The sequence below is a fragment of the Cyphomyrmex costatus genome, unplaced genomic scaffold (genome assembly GCF_001594065.2).
Source record: "Cyphomyrmex costatus isolate MS0001 unplaced genomic scaffold, Ccosl1.0 scaffold413, whole genome shotgun sequence".
Taxonomy (NCBI): Eukaryota; Metazoa; Arthropoda; class Insecta; order Hymenoptera; family Formicidae; genus Cyphomyrmex; species Cyphomyrmex costatus.
Window position 1 is genome coordinate 214,803 of NW_017278351.1, and position 16,754 is coordinate 231,556.

General features: G+C 28.4%; 3 protein-coding genes across 3 annotated transcripts in view; 2 read left to right on the top strand and 1 right to left on the bottom strand.

Moving 5' to 3' along the window:
- The first annotated feature begins 705 nt into the window (after positions 1-705).
- Positions 706-4,506, top strand: LOC108777174 (golgin-45). Its single transcript, XM_018543991.1, has 6 exons — positions 706-919; positions 1,292-1,830; positions 3,363-3,562; positions 3,725-3,853; positions 3,926-4,151; positions 4,224-4,506. Exons 1-6 carry the CDS (start codon positions 871-873, stop codon positions 4,380-4,382), a joined length of 1,302 nt encoding a protein of 433 aa, XP_018399493.1. The 5' UTR covers positions 706-870; the 3' UTR covers positions 4,383-4,506.
- Positions 4,507-5,526: 1,020 nt separating this feature from the next.
- Positions 5,527-13,243, top strand: LOC108777168 (zinc finger CCCH-type with G patch domain-containing protein). Its single transcript, XM_018543983.1, has 9 exons — positions 5,527-5,929; positions 8,122-8,331; positions 8,604-8,681; positions 8,747-8,887; positions 8,981-9,123; positions 11,820-11,995; positions 12,087-12,386; positions 12,446-12,625; positions 12,708-13,243. Exons 1-9 carry the CDS (start codon positions 5,879-5,881, stop codon positions 13,001-13,003), a joined length of 1,575 nt encoding a protein of 524 aa, XP_018399485.1. The 5' UTR covers positions 5,527-5,878; the 3' UTR covers positions 13,004-13,243.
- Positions 13,244-14,372: 1,129 nt separating this feature from the next.
- The window catches only part of Tap42 (immunoglobulin binding protein Tap42), a 3,504-nt gene continuing 1,122 nt past the window's right edge, over positions 14,373-16,754 (bottom strand). The window contains exons 2-4 of the mRNA XM_018543999.1: positions 15,834-16,178; positions 15,363-15,760; positions 14,373-14,648 (exon numbers count right to left, since the gene is read on the bottom strand). Coding sequence (XP_018399501.1) covers positions 14,432-14,648; positions 15,363-15,760; positions 15,834-16,178 — 960 coding nt within the window. The 3' untranslated portion in view covers positions 14,373-14,431. The remainder of the gene's footprint in view (positions 14,649-15,362; positions 15,761-15,833; positions 16,179-16,754) is intronic.

Genomic DNA, 16,754 nt, shown 5'->3' on the forward strand with positions numbered 1-16,754 from the left:
CAGGGAATAATGATCCGTCCAATCAGAGCTCTGAGATATAAGTTCGATATTATAATATATCCCAGAGCTCTGATTGGACGGATCATTATTTCTTGTTGCCTATGCATTCTACATTAAAAAAAATATTTGTGTGAATTACATAATTATGCTGGGTTTTTTTTTCGACCCAGTATAATCATCTTATTCTAGATCATACGGAAAATTACAAATTTTAATATATTCGAGTAAATATTTTTAATATATTTAATATATTAATATATCCGAGGCGCGCGGCAGCGTTCTTCTCGGTACGCTCGCGCCGAGTATAGATTCTGATTGGCTACAATGATCATACAATAAATGTAAAATTACAGAATAAACGTAAAATTTTACTTTTTTTTTTGTAATTTCACATGAAACTGTTTTTATCCGTTTATGCGTTGTAAAAATACCGCTGAAATTTAAAATTACAAGTTATTTTTACATAAAAGTAGTACATTCACATATGTTTTACCATTAATATGTATTTTTACTTTAAAAAATCTAGAAGAGAGGAAATTTCCAGTCAAATTTAGCTAATTTTCCGGTTATAAACATGTAATTTCCATGTAAAATTACATGCATTTTTTTCAGTGTAGACAGCGAAAACGAAAAAAGAACAGATTTGAGTAACGCCTGCAACGCCACACCCCAAGTCCCCCAAGTAATTGTAGTGTTTGTACTTCCTGGTACTAACCTCTTTTTTTGTAACTCGTAACTCGTGCAGGTATTATCGAGAGATGAAGAATGCATTTGAATTGTTTTAGACGTTATACTATTCGTCTTAAATTATAAATATTGACCACATGACATAATTATAAAATATCTGCGATACTGTTTATACTGCCGAACATGAATACTTTTACAAATATCAAGAAACACAACATTCACTGTCAACCAGGTTAGTTTTGTTCAAATACGAAGTGTGTGTGTCATTGATTTATTTTCCACCGAAGAATTTGTAATGCGATGTAGAATCAAATTTAAGTCAGTGGGAATGCGTTTGCGCTAATTTTACTGTTGCTTCAATTGACAAAATCTCTGTACCCAATGGAGAGAAACATCAATGTTATAAATTTAATCTGCACTGAAGTACAATCGAGGAATGAAGATTTCAGTGGAAACTGGATCATTGTAAATAATGATTGTTGACTTTAAATATTTATGTTGTTAACTTAAACACACAATGACAGAAATTAAAAATATATTTTAATTACATGTTATAACAGCATATAGATACATTTTTTTATATCTTGATTAATAATCTTTAAAGATGTTCATATGATGGGTCACATAGAACGAACACAAGGAGATGGCATGGAAAATGCAACGGTAGATAAAATCGAAATTAGGCAAAATCGAAGTCGTCTAGGAGACACTCTCATTTACCATCCTACAAATTTGAAGCAATTAGGATCAACAGCTCCAGTCACTCCTATTGGTACAATAGTAAACTTAGTACCAAAAAATATTAGTAATATAAAACAAGAGAAGCATATTTTACATTCTTTAAAATCAAAAGAACCAAAATTTATACCATATGAACCGTATAAGGCAGCTGTAAATCCAATAGTGCCATTTGAAAAAAAGAAAAAATTATTTAAAAAAAAATCTAGTTTGAATGCTACAGTTGCACAGATTGCTGCACTAAAGATCCAGGATAATGACACAATGTTAAAGGATTATATGAAAGAAGACAAAGAGAAAACAGAAGATGAGTGGAATAATGAAAAAAGAACATATGAGTCTGAGATTCGCAAATTGAAAGAAGAAAATGGTCAACTTGAAACTCAATTGAAATTTCAAGCACAGGTATAACAATGTATATTAATGTTTTCACATTATTAATGTTTTTATAAGATTTACTAATTATTGAGTTTATTTTAAGTTTTCAACAATTATAAGTATAATTGTTGATTTTGATAAAATTAGTCTTATTCGATGCATTTTTGCGTGAAATGAGCAAATCTGGCAAAAAAGTGTTGATCTGTTCTGCAAACTAAAATATTAATTGTTAAAGCTGATATTTACAGATTATGAAATCTGTCATGTGAATGGCCTATAGGGTTACATAAATTCTCCTTAAAAATACTAATTTTCTGCTTTAAAAATACATTATTTTCTATATAATTTTTATTTTTAAAAGTAGAGAATTTGTTTTTAGAGCAAAGAATTAATTTTTTTAAAGCTGAGAATTTGTATTTTTAAAGCAGAGAATTTGTGTAATTGAAACAGGAAGTATACTTACTTTACTAATGCCTGTTTCTACCAATGCAGATTAACTTTAATCTCGGTTTAACTTACTGTTCATCTTTTTCTAATTTTTAGAATTAGAAAAAGATGAACAGTAAGTTAAACCGAGATTAAAGTTAATCTGCATTGTGGTACTGTAATTTTCAAGCCTTACAACTCGAAATGTACTTAATGAAAATGAACTTTATTGCATCGTTTTAGAAAGTTCTTGAGATTCGCTATTAGAAAAAAAATTTTGGAATAAAAAATAGGGTGTTCTATTAAAAAATTGATGTGATCTTGATCTGATGATAAGATGTTTAAATAAATTTTTTTTAAATCTTGCAACTTTTGTCTAAAAAACTCATTTTTCTCAAAAATGCTCAGATTCTAAAATATTAAGTATCCTGAGTAGTCGCGACGGCCATGTTGGAATTGTGACGTCATAGGCGAGAAATGCACATTAATTTTTCTTGCGTGCCATTTGTAAGTAAAGACAGTTTAAATAAATGTAAATGACGAGATTGCTTAAAAACACTTGTTAAAATGGGCGGAAACTGTCCCTTGCTCCTGTGATAATCAGTAAATGGTCGTAAAAAACATGTAAAGTGAGCCTATGTATATTACTTATGCAGAAACACAGTTTAACATCTGATGAAACGAATGAAATATACGCTTTTACATATAAAATTTCAAAATAACTGTAGTTTTCGCCCATTTTTAGGGCTTTTATGAGTATGAGGCAAGTCACATTTTCACAAATAAATAAATATTAATGAAATAGCATGCAAGAAAAATTTTGTCGTCAAAACGTCACTTTTCCACGCGTATTACCATGGCGAGGCGCTATGCTATAACACAAGCATAAGCCCATGTGTGCTCACCTTCGGCCCGAAAATGAGCATGGACATGAACTTGTACTTATGTGTGTGACTACCAGTTTTGCCAGATCTAATTCAGTATCGCCACCGTCAACACGGAATTCTCTGAGTACTCAGGAGTCTTAAGAGGTTCCTACACTTTCGGTAGCTCCTGTATGAGACATGCAATAATAAATTACAAGTTAAAATTTATTATAATTTATACTAAAATATACATATATATGCACACAGGTCAATGGAGAATTAAAGAATTTATTAGTTGCCGCAGTAGGAGAGGATCTAGAAACTAGAGTTCATCTGTTAACTGAGGACAAATTGCAACTTGCAAGAGCCCTCTTGAATTCAGCCAAACATTTGTCTACACATCAAGAACAAATAGAATGGCTAGCAGGTCAATGTGAAGTTTGGAGAAGTAAATTTTTAGCTAGTAGGTAATTGGCATTTCCAATATGTTTGGAATTTTTAGTTTTTACTTTGGTTTGCATCTGATCTGTTACATTGTTTCTTGTTTCTATTACATTGTTTCAAAACTTGAATTAAAAAATAGTAATAACAAAAGCTATAATTTATTACTCAAGCTAAACTTATTACAGTTTAATGGTGGAGGATTTGGCAAGATGGAAAGCTGCACTTTGCCAGAGAACAACAGAATTGCAGGAAACTATAAAACGATTATTAGAGGAACATAACGGTATTCGTGATACGTCGCTCAAAACTTATAGGTATATATTGCAGGTGCTATACTTTTTCAGTATTCATATAGTTTTATCAAATTGCAAATTTTATTTATCCAGAATGCTGACAATTCTACGAGAGAAATTTGATTCCATAGGAACAACATTCGGTAAAAAACACGAATTAATTAGCAGTAATATTGTTGATCTTGCACAGGGATGTTATCAACTTGTAGAAATTCTCAGAGTCAGTCTCCTGAGTGGTATACCAGACTCAGAATTACAGAGAGAGCTAAATATAACTGGTTTAAATATGAAAACGCTTGCAGAAAACAACGCAGAAAAAGTAAAGTTTGATTTTTTTATTCCTGATAATGAAACATGACATTTTGATATGAGTTTAATATCTCAATTGCAGTTACTAAGTAAAAAGTTACCCATGACTGAGAGAGATGTTGCTTGTACTGCGGTAATGGGGGCAGCGGTCGCGGTTGGCGGACAAATGTTTCTTCCACAAAGTGATGTGAGCAACATGACATGTTGTCCACATTGCAGCGGCGAAATTAAACAGATTTGAAGCATTAGCATTTTTATATAGCTTTAGTACAGTATACTGTTGTCTTTAATATCAAATATATAAAATATTTTTTCAAATCTGAAATCCCAGATCTAATTATATCATTTTCCTTTGTAATTAATGAAACCAGTATGTTTTTATCAATATAGTTAATTATATAGTTAATTGTATTTGAATTTATAAATCAGTTTTTTAATCCATCTGTAAGTTAAGACTAAACATTATAATTGCTGCACTATTATTTATTTTTAGTTTTATATACTTGTAAGCACTTATACAAATTATATACCTAATTTACATAAAATATTGTGACAGTAGTATTTATTACTTCGTTTTTCTTGTAGTATCGACAATAAATTAAGAACTACTTTTATTACGCTCAATTATAATATGAAGTATTGCATCTGTTTTCTTGCATGAAAATGAAGAATATACATATGTCAAATATTCATCCACTTTCTCTAGCTAGGATATAAAGCTGATTCTAAACCAAGACTTTGACATATAAAAAAAACTTAGACTCCGTAATCTTTTTTGAACTGAATGGAAAGATTATATTTAAGAAAAAAACGTGAAATATAAGGTGGTGGATAGAACCACATATTTCTATAAACATGACGGAAAATTTTAATGTTGATAGAAAATATTTCTATACTTTCAACTATACTTTTTCTTACTATTATTTTTATAGTATATCAGTCGGCGCTGATTAATATCAACCCGTTCGGCAAAGTGGTGCTGGTTATTGTCAACTTCTTCACTTCTCGAAAGGCCGCAGCATACACTTTTGCATGATGCATAATAAGAGAATCAACCAATCAAAATGCTTCTCTTCCGTGAAGTGAGAGGAAAAGAAGGATTATGATTTGTTGATTCTCTTAAGCCCATTCTACAACGGGCAGTAGCAGTACTGGATTAAGGAGTAGGCGTAGAAATCGACCAATGATAGTTAATTATCCTCCTCATATTCGACTGTGATTTATTGATTTCTACGCTATTCCTTAATCCATTACTGCTACTACCTATTGTAGAATGGGCTGTACGCATCATGCATAGCGTCATGCAAAGTGTGTGCTGCGTCCTTAACCCTGAAACGACAAATTAGAGCAACTCGCGAAAATCTATCTTGAGGCGACTAGGCGATACACCATTGGTTCATATCAGCGTACATACATACATACATCATCATTGCACTAACATCAAAGGTGCCGATAAAGTGTTGCGCTATTGTGGTGTTGGGTTGACGTCTTGAGTCAGTTAGATCATATATGGTGTTAACCTCTTTGAGTATATACTCAAAGATTAACATTAACCGTCGATCATCATTAATTGGAGTTGGTGAAAGAGAGGCCTTAAATAATAAACTAAACTGCAGTACAAACACAGTATATACTGTGGTACAAGATTTTGTATCAAAAAATTGGATTTCACACAAGTTAATGCTATATTAAATTGTCGCAAGTTGCAATTGACTTTTTGTATGTAACGTTCTAAGTATGACAGACGCAAGAAGTTTAAAGGAAGCTATCGAGCAATATGAAACCCAGGTATAATATTAGAAATTAGTACACAAGTTTGTTAAAGATACGCATCCTCATTTCTTGGAAAAATTAACTATCGCACTTTATTATTAATGCTGATAAGATTTTTATTATAAAAAAAGCATTATGTATATAAATTTACATGGAACTGTTTTTAACATTAAAGATGCAGCTTGATCGTTTAGCCATTACTTCTTAATTATTTGAATAGCTTCGTTATTAGTAATATATCATTTTATATATTGTAAGTTCCTTAATTAATTTTGTTTATATATTTTTTATTTTTTCCATAATATGATTTTAAACATAAAATATTAGTGTATTATAAAGTAGTATACATGTATAAAACAGATCTTAAACTAACTTAATCTTTATAGTATTGGATTAAGTTATGGTATTGCATTATATAATGTCAAATAGTCATATAGGAGCTATAAACACTATATGTTGGTATATAGAGTGTTTATAGCTCCTATGACTCAAATTTTTCTTATATATATATATATATATATATATATATATATATATACAAATTATCTCTTACAATTTTATTTTTCAATGATACAATACATTAAAAAATCTAATTTATAATCAGAATAACATGAAATCATAATTCAAATGTAAAAAAAAAACTTTATAATGTTCTATATTAATTTTGTGTCAGAAATTTTCTTTGATTGTCAAAAAAGTTGATTGACATTTGGTATATACAATATCTTACATATATTAAAAGGTTTTATAGTTACATAAAATATTTTTTGGAAAAAATGTTACAATGTGACGTTGTAGATTGAATTAATTCTTCAGATTGCGATACAGTATGGGAGAAACCAAGAGACAATTAAAGACTAGAGTACAAAACCAGATCTAATATTAATTTAAAAAAGTTGTTTTCCATCTATCATGTCTGAACAGTACATTTCGCATCACAAATTTGATTGGGATTGAATAAAACTTTTAAATAAAGATTCTTTTTTAGTTAAAAAGAAATACATCAGAAATGATTAATATAAAACGATGAATATCATAAATTAATTAAATAAACAAAGCGATATGAAACTTCTTTGTGATATGTATCTTATTCTAAAACTCTTTTCCTTCAACAAATAAATCTAATTTCTCTCTCCATACAGTAATTTCATCTTTCTCAGCTCTTGTAGCTTTTATATATAAAAATTACCAAATTCACAGAAATTCAAAAAATATAGTAATCTTTTAAAAGTAGGAGTGATCCTCAAGAAGGTCAAGGTCGTTGACCTTCTTTGTCGCTCGTTATTTATTAAAAAGTTATTAACAAAAAAGTTTGAAAACTGATGTCTTTTTTACTATATAAAAAAAGCTCTTGCTTCGTTGTACAGTATACCTGTCATTTCGACTCGCTGCAATGTATATATACATAGTGCTTTAAAAACAATTCACTGTTTTAAAAACACAAATTTACTGCTAATCATTTTTAAAGCAGTAAATTAATTTTTAAGCAGTGAATTGTTATTTTTAAAGTAGTGAATTGTTTTTAAAGCGCTATGTATACATATACAGCTTTCAATGAGAGAATATCTCAATTTCAAATTAATAGCTTCTTTATATTTAATTAAATGATATATCATCAAATAATGAATAAAATGTAATAATAAATAAAAATATAATAATAATAAATAAAATATAACAATGAATAAATGTAATACATTCTTTATGTTAAAATGTGTATGTTGTGTTGAAAAAGTGTCCTAGTCACAAAAACGTTTTCATTAATAACTTTTTAATGAATAACGAGCGATGGAAAAAGTTGATTATCTTGACCTTCTGGAGGGTCAAGCAATTTTTCATGCGCAATTTTCATGCATTACATTCTCCTTCATAAATTTAATTTACAAAAAGTCGGTATGATTGAATTAATAAGGTGCGAGATCAGAAAGCTGGAGATTCAAAGTTCAAATCCTCCTTTTCCTTTTTTTTCAAAATTTTTTTATCTGTAATATGTAATCACATGAGTAGTAAGCATATATTAGGTCAAATATATTTTCATAGAATTTTTTAAATAATTTGTGTATAAAGTTTTAAAGTAACAAATGTAGGAAAAAATTCATTTCGTTTTTTAATAAACTAATAAAAAATGTTGAATTTAAATTTGTAAGAAATATTATTTATATAATTCATTACAATTATTCTTATTTAGTGCATTTTATTTACTTTTGCAGCTGTCGCAAGTGGATGCAACACTATCTACAACGCCAGAAGGTTCTCACAGAGACAACTTGCTCAGTTTGAAGTGTGACATTAAAGAACTTATTTTCTTAACGAAGGAAAGTTTGCAAAGTCTTGAAGAAGATGCAGAAAACACAAATGAAGACGATAATCCTGATGATAAAACGAAGGATCTATTGGACAGAGAATATATTTTTTTCAAGGTCTATTTGAAAAATAATTGTTAAATCTTTTTAGAAGACTAAGCTGTTCTACTACCTGTATTTTTTTTATTACTTAAAATAAATAAATTATTAAAAATAAATAAATCATTTAAAGTAGAACAATATAAGGTGTATTTTACCATATGCAGATTTTGTTACAGCATATTTTTACAGTTTTCAAACATTATGAATGTATATATAACATTTGGTATGTAAAGTTATATTATTAAAACAGTTTTGATACATTATTAAATGTTGCTTAAATCCATTAGGCAGAGCTAGAAAAATCTTCAAGCGACAGTAAAGATAAACAGGACAACACCGCTGTAGCTGCTTCTGGTAGCATTGAAGTCAGTATACAACTATTTTCTGTCATAGCAGTGACACAATTATACGGTGCAAGTTGACCTTTTAGGATGAATTAAAAGAGCTAGAGGGTACGAAATGTAAAGCTCCTTATGGCAGTACTTGGGGTGGTATCGGTTATCACAATGCTATGGTATGTTCTGTTCATAAAGACAGTAATGAAGCAATTAAAGATGTTCATGACATTAAGGCAAGTTAATGATATTAATTATAAAATTGTCATATACTCTAACTTGTAATTTATTTTTATTTTTTTGCTTTTAAATTTGATTATTAATTCCAGGTTCGAGTTTTCTTTCTCAATCCAACACACAAGGAAATGATTCCATGTCCGTATTTTCTCAACGGTAGTTGTAAGTTTTCTGATGAAAATTGCCATTATTGTCATGGTAAAATTGTGCCGTTCTCAAGCCTACAGGAATACAAGTAATTTTTTCTGATTAAAAAAACATGAAATCATAATTCAAATGTAAAAAAAAAACTTTATAATGTTCTATATTAATTTTGTGTCAGAAATTTTCTTTGATTGTCAAAAAAGTTGATTGACATTTGGTATATACAATATCTTACATATATTAAAAGGTTTTATAGTTACATAAAATATTTTTTGGAAAAAATGTTACAATGTGACGTTGTAGATTGAATTAATTCTTCAGATTGCGATACAGTATGGGAGAAACCAAGAGACAATTAAAGACTAGAGTACAAAACCAGATCTAATATTAATTTAAAAAAGTTGTTTTCCATCTATCATGTCTGAACAGTACATTTCGCATCACAAATTTGATTGGGATTGAATAAAACTTTTAAATAAAGATTCTTTTTTAGTTAAAAAGAAATACATCAGAAATGATTAATATAAAACGATGAATATCATAAATTAATTAAATAAACAAAGCGATATGAAACTTCTTTGTGATATGTATCTTATTCTAAAACTCTTTTCCTTCAACAAATAAATCTAATTTCTCTCTCCATACAGTAATTTCATCTTTCTCAGCTCTTGTAGCTTTTATATATAAAAATTACCAAATTCACAGAAATTCAAAAAATATAGTAATCTTTTAAAAGTAGGAGTGATCCTCAAGAAGGTCAAGGTCGTTGACCTTCTTTGTCGCTCGTTATTTATTAAAAAGTTATTAACAAAAAAGTTTGAAAACTGATGTCTTTTTTACTATATAAAAAAAGCTCTTGCTTCGTTGTACAGTATACCTGTCATTTCGACTCGCTGCAATGTATATATACATAGTGCTTTAAAAACAATTCACTGTTTTAAAAACACAAATTTACTGCTAATCATTTTTAAAGCAGTAAATTAATTTTTAAGCAGTGAATTGTTATTTTTAAAGTAGTGAATTGTTTTTAAAGCGCTATGTATACATATACAGCTTTCAATGAGAGAATATCTCAATTTCAAATTAATAGCTTCTTTATATTTAATTAAATGATATATCATCAAATAATGAATAAAATGTAATAATAAATAAAAATATAATAATAATAAATAAAATATAACAATGAATAAATGTAATACATTCTTTATGTTAAAATGTGTATGTTGTGTTGAAAAAGTGTCCTAGTCACAAAAACGTTTTCATTAATAACTTTTTAATGAATAACGAGCGATGGAAAAAGTTGATTATCTTGACCTTCTGGAGGGTCAAGCAATTTTTCATGCGCAATTTTCATGCATTACATTCTCCTTCATAAATTTAATTTACAAAAAGTCGGTATGATTGAATTAATAAGGTGCGAGATCAGAAAGCTGGAGATTCAAAGTTCAAATCCTCCTTTTCCTTTTTTTTCAAAATTTTTTTATCTGTAATATGTAATCACATGAGTAGTAAGCATATATTAGGTCAAATATATTTTCATAGAATTTTTTAAATAATTTGTGTATAAAGTTTTAAAGTAACAAATGTAGGAAAAAATTCATTTCGTTTTTTAATAAACTAATAAAAAATGTTGAATTTAAATTTGTAAGAAATATTATTTATATAATTCATTACAATTATTCTTATTTAGTGCATTTTATTTACTTTTGCAGCTGTCGCAAGTGGATGCAACACTATCTACAACGCCAGAAGGTTCTCACAGAGACAACTTGCTCAGTTTGAAGTGTGACATTAAAGAACTTATTTTCTTAACGAAGGAAAGTTTGCAAAGTCTTGAAGAAGATGCAGAAAACACAAATGAAGACGATAATCCTGATGATAAAACGAAGGATCTATTGGACAGAGAATATATTTTTTTCAAGGTCTATTTGAAAAATAATTGTTAAATCTTTTTAGAAGACTAAGCTGTTCTACTACCTGTATTTTTTTTATTACTTAAAATAAATAAATTATTAAAAATAAATAAATCATTTAAAGTAGAACAATATAAGGTGTATTTTACCATATGCAGATTTTGTTACAGCATATTTTTACAGTTTTCAAACATTATGAATGTATATATAACATTTGGTATGTAAAGTTATATTATTAAAACAGTTTTGATACATTATTAAATGTTGCTTAAATCCATTAGGCAGAGCTAGAAAAATCTTCAAGCGACAGTAAAGATAAACAGGACAACACCGCTGTAGCTGCTTCTGGTAGCATTGAAGTCAGTATACAACTATTTTCTGTCATAGCAGTGACACAATTATACGGTGCAAGTTGACCTTTTAGGATGAATTAAAAGAGCTAGAGGGTACGAAATGTAAAGCTCCTTATGGCAGTACTTGGGGTGGTATCGGTTATCACAATGCTATGGTATGTTCTGTTCATAAAGACAGTAATGAAGCAATTAAAGATGTTCATGACATTAAGGCAAGTTAATGATATTAATTATAAAATTGTCATATACTCTAACTTGTAATTTATTTTTATTTTTTTGCTTTTAAATTTGATTATTAATTCCAGGTTCGAGTTTTCTTTCTCAATCCAACACACAAGGAAATGATTCCATGTCCGTATTTTCTCAACGGTAGTTGTAAGTTTTCTGATGAAAATTGCCATTATTGTCATGGTAAAATTGTGCCGTTCTCAAGCCTACAGGAATACAAGTAATTTTTTCTGATTAAAATATTTATATTAATGATTTAAATTTATATTAATGATTTATCTTTGGTTTTGCAGAGAGCCTGATTTTCGTAACATCAAAATAGGAAGCAAGGTGTTAACTAAACAAAAAAATATGTGGTATAGATCCATAGTTTTAAAATTACCTGAAAAGAATGGAGATGAATACAGAGTAAAGTTTGAATTAAGTGGTAAAATTGTAGAAGCCAGTTTACAAGATCTTTTACCTTTAGGTAAAAAGTGTTAAAAAATAATTACATACATATTATTTATATTTTTGAAAAAAAATTGTTTATAAATAACACAAGTATTGATTGTTTACAGATGACACAAATTTAGAAATGTCAAATACATTTAATGATAGCAATAGCGATGATGAAGATGCGAATAATGTTGATAATGAATCACAAGCTAATTCGTTCATAAATAATCAATTAGTTCACAAATCTCTTTTGACATTAAAAACAAATGAATCTTTAGGAAATTGGGAAAAACACACACGTGGTATTGGTAGCAAATTAATGATGCAAATGGGTTATGTGATAGGTACTGGTCTTGGAAAACGAAATGATGGTAGAATAGAACCTGTTGAAACTCAAGTTTTGCCAGCAGGAAAATCATTAGGTTTGTTTAAGTTTCTTTGATCATGCAAAATACAGCATTAATTTGTTGAATTTTTTCAGATTACTGCATGGAATTACGTGAATTTGCTGGTAATGATAAAGATTTGTTTTCTGCGGAACGTAAAATGTATAAACAACAACAGAAATTAGAGCAGCAAAGAGAAAAACAGTATCAAAAAGAAAAACAAAAAGAAGATAATAATGTGTTTAATTTTATAAATAAAACGTTAAGTGATAAACGTAAGTTGAAGAAAGAACAATGTTTATTGAATATGATTATGATGCATATTATATTTAAATATTGTTAATTATTCTTGTGCAGCTAAAGAAAATACAGCTAATAGTTTACAAAGCATAGATAAATTGAGAACAGAATCCAATAGAAACCTAAATGTAGCTAGTTTTCAAATTGGAGAACACATAAATCGCTTAGAAAGAGAATCATCGAAACTCAAAGAATCGTTAACAAAACATGCCAAGGGTAGTGTTATTTACAATAACATTGCAATGAAGTATAATGAAAAACAAAAGGAACTTACTAATTTAAGAGCTTCCGAAAAAAGTATCGCTACCGAACAAAACCAAAGGAAGAATAAAGTGAAATTATCTATATTTTGATACCTATATGATAGCATGGCAACGATGGGACACGTGCGTGCGCGCGCGCGCGCGCGCTCTCTCTCTCTCTCTCTCTCTCTCTCTCTCTCTTCATACTTTTTTGTATTAGGTATGCTGTATATAAAGGAAATCTAAATACATTGTTTTATATAAATATGAACAAAGCTCTCGATGTCAAAACAATAAAAGGATAAAATGAAAGGCAATTCGAGAGTTACCGACAATTATAAATAAAAGTTTCCATATATGATAAATTTTAAAAACTGTAATTAATAAAGATTTAATAAAGATACATATCTATTCTGCGCATTACATGTTTCGGCTCGTGTATTGAGTCTTCATTGTTTTATTAATGTTTCTAATATAAATGCACAAGTTTTTTCGTTCATAAAAATCCCAGTAACTATAACTGATGTCCTGTGATCGAAAAATCAGTAATACATGGTGTTACAATGAGATTGGGTTATCTTGGAAATATGATTTCGTTTTCGAAAAAAAAATGTTTTTATACAAAAATTGTAGGATACCAAGGCTGCGTTCCGTTGCACGCATAATGCGCATCATGTTGTCTCTTTATAGCACAAGTATAGACATCTGTGCTTTATAGTCAAAGTGTTATCCTTGTTGTTTGCAGAGTATTAAACAAGGATAAAATGATTTTTCATGCGTATTATGCGTGTAACACGTAGCATAAATTATTCATCATATGATGATATTGGTTTTACCTTGAATTATCTCTGACGTCACGATTCAAACATGAGGCTTGTTCTTTTTGCCTGCACTGTCTGAACTGTACATACAGTGCAATAAGTTGAAATGAAACAAACGTATATCTGTTTCACTTCAACTTATTGCACTCTGTGCACCAGTTCGGTAAAAAGAACAGGCCTATGGCTTCACTACTCTGGAGTCTTAAGAATGAAATCGCAAAACTTGAATTTTTAATAGGCTTCGTAACTTCATAAAATATAAGCCGAAACAAGTTTTATTGCAAAATATTTCTTCTACAAGACAATATATCATAGAGTTTGACAGAATGCATCATAAATGAGGTGTAAATGAGTTGGCTTGTCGCTAAAGTTAATCGCAAAACCATCTAATGACAGTCTTCAAGCAAAACTGACTATGAATAATGGTCTAAAAACTACTATTTATTTATTACTATTTTATTTAAATTCTGTTATATGTATTTTACAAGTATTTTTAGTTTTATCATTTTTTATGTTACAATCTGAAACAGTAATGAACAAAAGCCAGGAGTTATAGAGATTAAGATTTTCACTTTCATTACTTATTTTACTATTTTAAGACTGATTCTCGACTTGATTTTATTTCAATCAAATGTAATTAGAATATAAAGTATAAACAAAGACATAAAAAAAAAACACATTCTGAGGATAGAATTATATCCATTTTATTTTTAGATATTTAACTTCTATTAGCACGATTACCCCACCCACGACGATGTGTGTCTTTATATTCATCCATTGCTCGCTGTCGTTCGAGATATTCAGGATCGTCTTTTTCTTCTTTCTCTTCCTTTAAAACGGTTTCACTATCTTCATTATTTCCGATTACACTTTTATTCGCCATATTTTGTAAACACCGAGAATTTGTTGCATTATGTTGTGATGGATTGGGCCAGCTGATAATATTATAATTCTTTGTTAGTATAAATTTTCTTATCAATTTCAAGGTTTAATTAAAAAAAAATGCTTATTGAATATATATTACTAACTAAAAGTTTGAAATTATATATAAGAATATTTCAATGAAATGACACTATTCAAAAGTTTGGCTTATGTTTTACTTATTTTTTTCTTAATTTGAAAGTAAATAAGTATTATATTTATAAAAGCTATAATTAATGTAGTACTTTAATTTATAAAAATAGTTTGTAATCATAAAGTCTCTTTTCAAAAAGAAAAAGTAAACTTGCAGCTATATTATTTCTATATTAGTAAAAAATAAATATATGATTTTGATGAAAAATATCCAATATTTTTAAATATATTTTTTGTCGAATTTTCGAACATTTCATATTAATTTTATATTTGATATTAATTTTTACTTCATTATGACAAATATAAAATAATAAATACATGTTAAATTATATAACACATGGTATAATTTATACAATATACATTTTCAATTGGATGAACTGTCTACAATGGGAATAATTATTATATATTGTATACTATAAGCCGTAAGCTATGAGGAAATGACCAATCATAATTGATTATTCTTCTGACTTTAAACTGTGATTGGTTGATTTCTCATGGTTTACTATACCATATTACTCTTATTGTAAATGACTCTTAATAATCTCAAATTTTTTACTACCATAATCTCTACTTACTCTCCATCTTTGACCCTTTGCTCGTAAAACTCTTGTACCGTTAATACTGGTAAACTTGGATAGCCTGCTCCAAAAACTTTCTTTTGTAATTCATCACGTGTAATGATAATAGGTTGTAGTTTTGGAACTGGTAATTTTTGCTTTTTTTGTATTTCAGAAGTCAAAGTATGCATCGGTTTCATTTCCTTCATATTCTCTAAAATCGCTTCTTCTCTTTTCAATAAATTTAAGTCATCAACGATTTGAACTGCATATAATTTTATAAGAGTAATAAAATATTCCCTCTTTAATTCATCATCAATGTTAGGATTATCGAAGTTCTTCTTCAAAGTATCCAAACGAGATTCCAAATCCTTTTCCTGTTGATATCTTTGTAACTTCGTATTTCTACGAATCACCTAAATATAAGCAGAATTAAAATAATTGTAGTCTGTAACAGTTTACAACAATCACATGATTAAAATACCTAACCATATTCTCTAACATTCTTGATTCTGATGTATTTTCATTATCTCCTGCTTCCTTTTTCTCATCGATTGAACTAATTTCTGGTATTTCAACATCTGTTACCAGATTATATGCTTTTAACCGCTTTAAAAAATCTACAAAATAGACTTCTGCTACTTTAACCAAATGCATTCTGTCATCAGTAGTGCATAATTGATTGGTAAGCTTGCCCAATAAAGCCGGTAACAAAAAATACTTGATATTCTCTGTGGCTACTTCATCAAAAGATTCATTATCGCTAAACATATCCACTATAGATACAAGTCTCGTTGCATCCTCGAACATACGCATTGTTCGTTTTATGTCCAACTGTAATGAATAACAAGAAAAGAAAAAGCTATTATAATTTTTATTGAAACGACAAACAAGTTTACTTTAAATATAAATAAATTTTATAAAAAGTATATGTATGCACATACATATAACATACACATATATATACAAAAAATTAGGAATATATTGAATATCCGGTTAGTATCTGGTTTCTGACAATATATGCAGCCAAAAATTTATATTAAAATATATATCATGGTGTGAATACCTTAAAAACTTTTATTACAATTAATTTATTTTTTAGAAATATAGTACCAGATATCTCTCTATAGAAATATTCTACATTTCTAAAAAATATATCAATGATAAAAATTTTTTAAACATTCACACCATAATGTACATCATTTCAATATAAAATTTCAGTCGTACAATTGCCAGGAATCAGATATTAGCTGGATAACTGTTACATCTCTACAAAAATGTTTACTTCTACATTTTTGCTCTAGGAAAAAAGTTACACAATTGATCCCCATGTTTTACTTTATTATTAGTAAATTTAGATCACAAAGGTCAACTTTTAATCTTCTTTTTTTTTTTTTTTTTTTTTTAATT